The following is a 10,000-nucleotide window of genomic DNA, read 5'->3' on the forward strand; positions in this document are numbered from 1 at the left end:
TGTGTGTGTGTGTGTGTGTGTGTGTGTGTGTGTGTGTGTGTGTGTGTGTGTGTGTGTGTGTGTGTGTGTGTGTGTGTGTGTGTGTGTGTGTGTGTGTGTGTGTGTGTGTGTGTGTGTGTGTGTGTGTGTGTGTGTGTGTGTGTGTGTGTGTGTGTGTGTGTGTGTGTGTGTGTGTGTGTGTGTGTGTGTGTGTGTGTGTGTGTGTGTGTGTGATCGCTCACGATCATGAAAGCACGCCGGTGATCTTTGCAGACTCCGTAGGTGAAATAACTCACAAACTAAACCCTGAAGTGAATTATCAGTGGCTGCACTGAGCTGCTTCATCTGTGTTAACGCCGTCGATGTCTTGTCTCTCAGTACACGGAGCAGTTTGTGAGCAACCTCCAGACCGAGCTGGAGCAGTCCAGGCTGCGAGAGGCCGAGCTGCTCGGGGCGATGAAGGAGATGCAGGACAAGGTGCTCGACCTGGAGAAGGTGGGTGAAAAGATGTGTGTGTGTGAGTGATGGAGTGAAACTGTGTGAGTAAACATTTTAAAGGTCATTTATCTGTAAACCAAAGTGTTGAGTCAGATGAAGATATTTTAAAAAGAGTACACATACTAGACGTTAAATGATAATTTTTTGAATAATAATAAATTCGTAATATTATTAGAATAAGTCGTAATATATGAGAAAAAAGTTGTTATATTATGAGAATAAAGTCGTAATATTATCGTATATTATGAGAAAAAAGTTGTAATATCAGAATAAAGTCGTATATTATAAGAATAAAAGTCGTAATATGAGAATAAAGTTGTAACATGAGAATAAAGTCGTAAATTTATGAGAATAAAGTCGTAATATTATGAGAATAAAGTTGTAATATGTGAATAAAGTCATAATATTGTAATATTATGAGAATAAAGTCATAATATGAGAAATCTTTTTTTATATGAGAATAAAGTCGTAACATTATCGTAATATTATGAGAATAAAGTCGTAATATTATGAGAATAAAGTCCATATATCAAAATATTATGAGAATAAAGTCGGAATATTATGAGCATAAAGTCGTAATATTATCGTAAATTATCAGAATAAAGTCGTAACATAAGAATAAAGTTGTAACGTTATGAGAATAAAGTCGTAATATGAGAATAAAGTCGTAATATTATGAGAATAAAGACGTAATATTATAAGAATAAAGTCGTAATATTATCGTATATTATTAGAATAAAGTCGTAACATTATGAGAATAAGTCAGAATATTATCACAATATAGTCGTAATTATTATTCAAGCAAAATCTCAGAAGTGTTGAGTCCTCCTCCATCAGATGAAGATATTTTAAAAAATGCTCTCTTCTCAGTCAATGAAAAGGCCTGTATGAGCTGATGATGTGACAGTTCTGTAATCGTAACATGTTGTGTTTTCCCTCCAGAGGAGCAGCTGTCTGCCCGATGAGCACAACGTGGCCGCTCTGCAGGAGGAGGTGAAGCAGATGAAGCTGAGGGAGCTGGAGACACTGAGCTCCTTCAGAGAGATGCAGGACACGGTCACCGAGCTCAACCAGCGCTGGCAGGTAACACACACACACACACATACACACACACATCCTGTACTCTTTCTCTTCATACGATGCAGAATAAGCACGCCGTTATTACCTGTGCCTCTGCAGCATCACATGTCCCGTGGCGGCGGCGGCGGCGGCGGCGGCGGCGGGGGCGGCCACTGGAAGGAATCCCCGAAGAAGAACGCCATGAATGAACTGCAGGACAAACTGATGACGGTCAGACTGAGGGAGGCTCAGGCTCAGGCCGAGCTCCGAGAAGTCAAACTGAAATCCCTGCAGCTGGAGAGTCAGGTCAGGCACCGTGTAGATGCTAATGCTCATTCATGATATGTGAGGAAATAGCTAAGCTGCTCTATAGTCACTCTTTATCACTACATACATTTTATTTAAATGTTAGTTGTTTGCTGTCTTAGGAAAACATTTCATACTTGACGTTAAATTATAATTTGTTGTTAATTCTGTGACTGTTTTGTGCGTGTGTGTGTTTCACTTTAAGAGCATCTGTTTCTTAGCTTATTTTAAATGATAATGTTGGGGGTCGAGGGACGGTCGTGTTAGCTGGCTTTGTTTAATCTTTCCAGATAAAGTTATAATATTATGAGAATAAAGTTGTAATATTATGAGAATAAAATTGTAATATTATCGTAATAATATGAGAATAAAGTCGTAATATTATCAGAATAAATTTGTAAAATTATCAGAATAAAGTTGTAATATTATGAGAATAAAGTTGCGATATTATCGTAATAAAGTCGTAATAATATGAGAATAAAGTTCTAATATTATGAGAATAATGTTGTAATATTATCGTAATAATATGAGAATAAAGTCGTAATATTATGAGAATATTCATAATATTATCAGAATAAAGTTGTAATATTATGAGAATAAAGTTGCGATATTATCGTAATTAAGTCGTAATAATATGAGAATAAAGTTGTAATAATATGAGAATAAAGTTGCGATATAATCGTAATAATATGAGAATAAAGTTGCGATACTATCGTAATAATATGAGAATAAAGTTGTAATATTATGAGAATAAAGTCATATTATCGTAATAATATGAGAATAAAGTCGTAATTGTTATTCAAGCTAAATCTCAGATGATCAAGATGAGAATCGCAGATCATTACATGAAGTTACATTTTGATCAGAGCTTCACAAATAAAGAAATACTTTTATCATTTATTATTTTTGACGCCACATTGTCTTTAGCGTCAGGAACTGAGTCTGTTTGGAAGAAAGAATCACACACGTTTCTCACTCACTCTCTCGCTCCCTCTCGCTTCCCTCCCTCCTAGAACCAGATCCACAGCAAGCTCATCGGTCGCAACGAGCAGGAGCGCTCGGCGCTACAGGACCGGCTCCAGATGCTGACCAATCAGAACAAAGCTCTGCAGGCCCAACTCAACGAGATGAAAAGGAAGCAGGCGGAGTTAGACTGCAAGGTGTGAACATGGGAGAGAAAAGTGGTGAAAATAGAGCTAAGATTGAAGAAGAGACGGAGACTCGCACTGAAACGTCTCCCTAACTCTCTTTGTTACTCCTCCCGCAGAGTAAAGAAGAGGTGATGGCTGTGCGGCTAAGAGAAGCAGACAGTATGGCGGCCATAGCTGAACTCAGACAGAGGATTGCTGAGCTGGAGATACAGGTGTGTGATTACTGTGAGGCGGCAAAAGGAGGAGGGGGGGGGGGGGGGGGCTCAGCTTCCTCTAAAGCCCAATTTATACTTCTGCGTAAAGTGCTCTGCGTAGGCTACGTAGAGACTCTGCGTCGTCTCCGGGTGCACGAAATATTTTTTAAGTGTCCGTCACTCCGTCAAGGGACAACGGAGACGGCAAGAGCTGCGATTGGTCCTCAGGACAGGCTGAGCGAAGCTGCTCTGTGCCGGCTCTCAGTGAGCACCGAGCGTCCTGACAGAGGCGGAGCTGATCCCCGCCGATAACACCGCTGCCGAACTATAAATACGTCATATCTATACACACACAGCACATGTTTAGACCCTAAATGGCCAATTTCTCGCCTCAAATTATCTTAAAACTGCGTTCCGTGACACAGAAAAGTGAGAAACGGACACTGTTTCAACAACAACAGTCTTTCTCTCTCTTTCTTTCTGGGACGCCATTGCTCACTGTAGCCAGGAGCACAACAACCTTGCGCAGCGACCCCTACTGATCGGGCGGGAAATTGCAGCGAGTGTCCGTCACCACGACGCAGAAGTATAAATGCTCGAGGCGTCTCCGTGGTGACGCAGACGGATAACGCATACGCAGTCGGAAAAGTATAATGTGGCCTTAACATGTGGTCAAATATGCTCTGTGTTATGTTTACATCTCGATACTCAAAGAAAGTGTTACTAGTTTGTTCAGAGTCGCCCGCATATCACGGACGACGGATCGTCTTACGTGATTTTCCTATTCCCGTAGCAGCAATATTCCTTTGTGCACAATTACACTGTAAATTAAAAAAAACACAGTTTTCTTGTTCTAGTTGTTCGTTTGCGGAATAATTTATGTCTAAAATAACTGGGATGACCTGAAAATGAGCTTCCTCTGTTTCAAAGACCAGCAACTGCTACTGTTTCCTATGTTTTTTAGTTGTATTTTACGCAAACTCTTTCTAATTTAGTCCTTTCAAAGCAGCCATAAACAGCCATTTTCTTGTTCAGTCATGTCTTTCAAGCAAAAAAAAATCATATTTTTATCTTTTATCAGAAGAAAAACACAGGCCTTGTGGGTAAACACGCACTGATTTACCGACTGTGCACAGGAAACGGACCTGATGCGCTGCACAATAAGGAAATCAGAGATTTTAGTGACTGCGCTGTCATTGTCTCATGGATTAAAAACTATTATAGACGATAGAATTAACCGCTTATACAATAAAGGATAAACTCTTTATGACTCTTTTTGTGTCGCATGTGTTTTTTTTTTGTTTTTTTTTTACAGAAGGAGGCGGGGCTGATCCAGGGCCAGCTGAACCACTCGGATTCCAAACAGTACATAACCCAGCTGCGGGACCAGATCGCTGAGCTTAAGAATGAGGTTCTCACACACACACACACACACACACACACACACACACACACACACACACACACACACACACATTCTTGTACTTGCTGCATACTGAGCACCGGTGTTGCTGACAAAGTGAGGATCAGCATTTCCACTTTGTAAATCAACACAATTACAAATATCTACTTCATGAATGACTATATATATCTATAAAGAACTACTGGGTGCAGTACAATAAAGTGTCTGAAGGTGGAGCCCCAGAGCAAAAAGTGTGTGAAAAATGGGTTTTTGTACTCCGAGTATAGCATGTTTACAACCTAAGGAAGTGATTTCAATGAAAACAAAGTGAGGACCGGCCAAAATGTCCTCACTTCGTAAAAAGGACCTCATTTTGTTGGTTAAAAACCCCTCTCTGGTCCTCAGTATGCCGCAATTACAAGAACACACACAAACTGTTTTTTCCACATGGATAATCAGAAAAAGTATTATTTTTGTATTTATCAAAAAAAAACAGGACGTGTCCTTGATCGTTGACCACAAAATTCTACTTTGTTTATTTAGCGATTAAACAAGGTTTTGTCAATTAAAACATGATTTCTAAGTGAATGATGGGAATAAATGGTGACAAACTAAAAAGTAATGGTGTATAATATGCTTTATTATATGTTAAATGTTAAAAAAAAACATAGTTGTCAACAGGGACCAGAGGGAAACGTATAAACCGCTTAAAGAGGGATCCGTTTTAATCAGAAAATTTATTATTTTTGTGTTTCTTTCTTCCTGTATGAGGCTTAAAAAAAAAAAAAAACAGGACGTGACCTTGATCATTGACCACAAAATTCTACTCGGTTAATTCAACGATTAAACAAGGTTTTGTCAATTAAAACATGATCTCTAAGTAAATAATAGGCATAAATGATGACAAACTAAGAAATAATGGTGTGTAATAAGCTTTATTATATGTTAAATGTTAAAAAAAAAATCAGGTTGTTGGGGCATGACAAAAAAAACCCTGTGAAACCCACCGATCTGTATCCTGCTCACTAAACAGAGCAGTGGGGGGTCTTTGCAGAGAAATCAGAGCACAGGAAGTTCCTCACCCAACCGTCGTGCCAGACAGGAGCACGAAACCAAACACAGAAAAGATTCAAATCGATGATAATAATAATAATAATAATAATAATAATGTTGTGTTTCAGTTTCATCGCTCGTGTTTTGCACTAAAACGCCACCGTTTCTATCTGCGCATGCAGACTTACAGGCGTGTGTGTTCATCGTGCACATGGACCACAGTGACTCATGACAAATCTCAGAGGTTTTTATTTCCCCGTCTCACACACACACACACACTCGGACGATGGGGGGGGGGGGGGGGGGGGTGAGGGGGGTAGTTGGGGGAAGGTGAAACCAGTGGTTAACCAATGGAAATGTTTTGACTGCGTATGAGCGCCCCTGTGAGCTTTAACACCTTTCGGGGTCGGTCATTAAAACGTTACGTTTTTAGACGAGTCTATTTATTCAATCACGCAAGTTTTTTTCGGACGTCAAAACCCGGCTGCTTTTGATCATGAGGGAAAATGTAAAAAAAAAAAATGCGGGGCAGACGAGAGGAGCAGTAAGTGAAGGGCAGGGCACGCACACACACACTCATACTGTCATACGGTAGTCACGCACTTGCTACTCTCTGAATGAACAAACCCTGAGTCAACGCGAGGTGAGAACCTCTTTGCTCCCGAAATGTGAACATCAAACACAGCCGTGGGGGTTTTATCGTTCACTCATCGTCTCTCGGAACTTAAAAAAGTTGTCGCGTCGGTCTCTAGTTTTTACAAGAAAGACATCGACGCAGACTCGGCGGTGCGTGCAGACGTTGTTGTTGTTGTGGTGGTGGTGGTTGTTGCCACGGCTGCAGGATATCTATATGCAGGTGCATGTGTACGCTTTAAATTCAGTTGGTGCCAGAAAACCAAAACGACAGCTGAACTAGATTTCACATAATTCGTCTCCAAGTAGAAACGGAACGTAGACCTTGAATAGGTCGCGGATGTTTTCTATTAAAGGTTTCCTATTAAAAGCGAGACTTGACGAGGTTTACTGAAACGCGGTCGGGCCAGAGCCACTCTGAGAAAACGCAGTAAGACGGCGTTTTGTGACACGACATGAAATTTACCGTTCAAAAGTTTGGCCTCACCTATACAATTTTTGTGTGCGTTTTCCATTAAAAGTCAGACTTTTTATTCATCAAAAGAGTTGCAAAATTAATAGAAAATATAGTCAAGACACAGAAATAATGACTTTTATTCAAAATAATCATTTCGATTTCGTCAAAGAAGCAGCAAAACTGTTTTCAGCTGTGCTAACATCATTGCACAAGGGTTTTCAAGGGTTTGCTCATCCTCCAATAGCCTTCTAACTCCATTAGCATATGTGTGTTCCACTAAAAAACAGCTAAAATAGTATTTTTACTACATTAACAATGTATAGGGTGTATTTCTGTTTCATTTATTGAAAAAAAAAATTGCTTTTCCTTCAAAAATAAGGACATTTGTAAGTGACCCCAAACTTTTGAACGGTAGTGAACATTTTATATTGACGCTTTTATTCAACGCGACTGACACAAAAAGAGGAATAAGCGACACGGAAGAAGTCTTGGAAAGAAATCCACAGTGGACTGACAGAGGGTGAGAGTTTACATGTTTACTGTATATAAGGGTGACACAGGTGGTGCAGTGGCTGTTATTGTTGCCTCACAGCCAGAAGGTCACTGGGTTTGGTGGAAGGTCTTTCCGTGTTGTTTTTGTGTCCCCCGACCTTTTCATTGATTTCCAATACAAAAAAATGTGATCAAATCATGTATAAATGAAATCCCCTCTTCTCTCGCTCTCTTTAGATCCGGCAGTTTCGAGGGCAGAAGATGGCGCCCGGCGTCAGCGGCGGCTGCGGCGGCGGCGGCCTGAGCGACAACTACCCGGACCTCTGCCTGGCGAGCCCGGCGTCCGCCGAGGGCGACTACCTGAGCTCGGACGAGGACCTCCTCCCCAGCCCGCTGCCTCCCGGCGCCCTCTACCCGACGCTGTCCAGCCAGTGTCACCCGTCCGCCCGCCTGGACAGCGAGGGCAGCACGGACAGCGAGGAGACGGAGGAGCGCATGCAGACGCACCCGGACCCGCAGCAGCTGTACGGCAGCATGGTGTGTGCAGAGGGACTGGATAACTGAGATGTGTGGAGGGGGGAGGGGGGAGGGGGGGGGGGGGTGCGGTGTGTGTGTGTGAAGACTTTTTTGACCTAAAGAGACAGGACTACTGACGACGGCTACTGTAAACTGGGACTGTGTGATCCAAACCCCTCAGCTTTTTCCCAGTATTTATCTTTTTGGCGTCGATTGGACCTTTTTTTTTGGTCATCACTACCTGTTCCTCCCCGACCTCGTCTTCTCGTCCACATGTTTATCTCTGCAAGAAAATCCTGTCAACACACGCGCGTCCATCCCAACGTCGAACAAACAAAGCAAGACTATGGCTGCTTGAGACCAAGCACAGGACCTGATTCTGTGACCATAACCAGGGATATAAAACATGGGTATAGACAGACACTGTATGCTCCATCTACCCTTTATACACAAAAAAAAAATCTCTGCTCTGATTGGTTCACAGTTAAAACGCGTATTCATTTTTTTATTTTCCCTTGTTTTTTAATGCCATTCTTGAAGAAGACGCCCGTTTCGATCCTCACTGCCTTCACGAAAACGACAAAAGTTCATTCACAGGAGAAACTTCATAACAGGGTCTTGAGAGGAGGAGGTACAATATATATATATACAATATATATTATACACTCAACAAAAATATCAACGCGCAAAGAAAAACTTTATTGCAGTTAATGTTATGTGACAAAACAGAAGTAACTATCCATAAATAACAGTACAACTTTATCAAAAAAAGGGGCTTTAATTTGCATTTGGATCAATTTCAATACAAAAGTCCTGGAGTAACGGCAGGAAGAACACAATGGGGCACGAAGTTCACGATTCAGTAACGTGTGTCCACCATTATAAATTGGCCATTTAGAGTCTAGACATGCGATTTGTGCATTCAGATATGACATCATATAGTTTGGTAGCGACGTTGTCGGCGGTGATCAGCTCCGCCTCTGTGGACGCTCGGTGCGCGCTGTGAGCCGGCACAGAGCAGCGTTAGCTCGGCCAGTTCTGAGGACCAATCGCAGCCCTTGCCGTCTCCGTTGTCCCTTGACGGAGTGACAGACACTTAAGAAATATTTCGTGCAGTCGGAGACGACGCAGAGGACTCTGCGTAACCTACGCAGAGCACTTTACGCAGGAGTGTAAATTGGGCTTTAGCCTCACACAAAAACGAGCTGTACACCGGCGACGCATGGACGTCACCGCCTTGTCGATCATTCTAGGCCACGATCGACAACCCGGTGATTTGTGACATCTGTGGCATATTGACAAAGTGACTAAAGTCCACATTTTGGTGTGCCCTTTTATATTGACCAGACCATAAGGAAGTGTCTGCGTACTGGTCGCGCATATTGACCACCGCTCTGCGGAGTGGCCGAGTGACACTGGACTATTGGGTTTGAGCAAAACAAATCATTCCGTAAACAAATGCATCAAGAATCTGAGCACATGTCATGACGTTCTATTTTTTAATCCCCATTTCATAAATGTTTATGCGTTTATATATTTTTGTTGAGTATACAATATAGGAACGTGTAGACATCCGACTGTATGGTTATCTAACACCAGGTGGCTTTTAACACATCATCATTCTACGTATGTGTTGCCGTAACCCACAAGAAAAAAGGTCAGGAAGATGCCCCAATGTTGCCAAATCTTTTTGCTTTCCAGTTATTTATTTTGAATAATTAATATATCTATATGAAACTTGTTGGAGCGTAGAAACACAGACCAAACCTTCTACAGCGTCCTTTTTTGTGCCAACGTCCGACCTGTTACAGATTTTTACGGCGAGTGTTTCAGGGACGGGAAGAAAAAGAACGAAAAAAATGCTGCTTTGATTTCCTTCCTTTGTGAAGGGTTTTTAAACATGATTTCTCGCCCCTATTTATTGCCAAACTGTGTGGTTTCCTTCAAAACCAGTAACTATCTTTCAGTATGAGTGTGTGTGTGTGTGTGTGTGTGTGTGTGAGGCTCAAAGTTATCTTTCGGGGACTTCCTGTTGCGCAGTAAAATAAATTCAAACCAACGCCGCTGACTGCTTTGTTTGTGGGATTACATGATCACCAATGAGCTCTGGTGATGTGCGTTGAATGCATTACTATTATTTTTTTTAAGGCTACTGTGCATTTTCAAAAAATTGCTTATTTACAGACTAGCATAGCATTGCCCAAAACAAAAAATGTCATCCTCTTTCTTTTTGGTTGTAAATCAAGGTCCCGTACGAGCA

General features: G+C 41.6%; 1 protein-coding gene across 1 annotated transcript in view; it reads left to right on the top strand.

Annotated features, from left to right (window-relative positions):
• Positions 1-7,788, top strand: part of evi5l (ecotropic viral integration site 5 like) — a gene marked incomplete at both ends in the record, with an annotated part of 15,900 nt that extends 8,112 nt beyond the window's left edge. Inside the window, 7 exons of the mRNA XM_083909158.1 lie at positions 358-474; positions 1,420-1,560; positions 1,657-1,842; positions 2,856-3,002; positions 3,110-3,205; positions 4,503-4,598; positions 7,462-7,788. Coding sequence (XP_083765284.1) covers positions 358-474; positions 1,420-1,560; positions 1,657-1,842; positions 2,856-3,002; positions 3,110-3,205; positions 4,503-4,598; positions 7,462-7,788 — 1,110 coding nt within the window. The remainder of the gene's footprint in view (positions 1-357; positions 475-1,419; positions 1,561-1,656; positions 1,843-2,855; positions 3,003-3,109; positions 3,206-4,502; positions 4,599-7,461) is intronic.
• Between the last annotated feature and the right edge of the window lie 2,212 nt (positions 7,789-10,000).

The sequence above is a fragment of the Microchirus variegatus genome (genome assembly GCF_963457635.1).
Source record: "Microchirus variegatus genome assembly, chromosome: 23".
NCBI lineage: Eukaryota > Metazoa > Chordata > Actinopteri > Pleuronectiformes > Soleidae > Microchirus > Microchirus variegatus.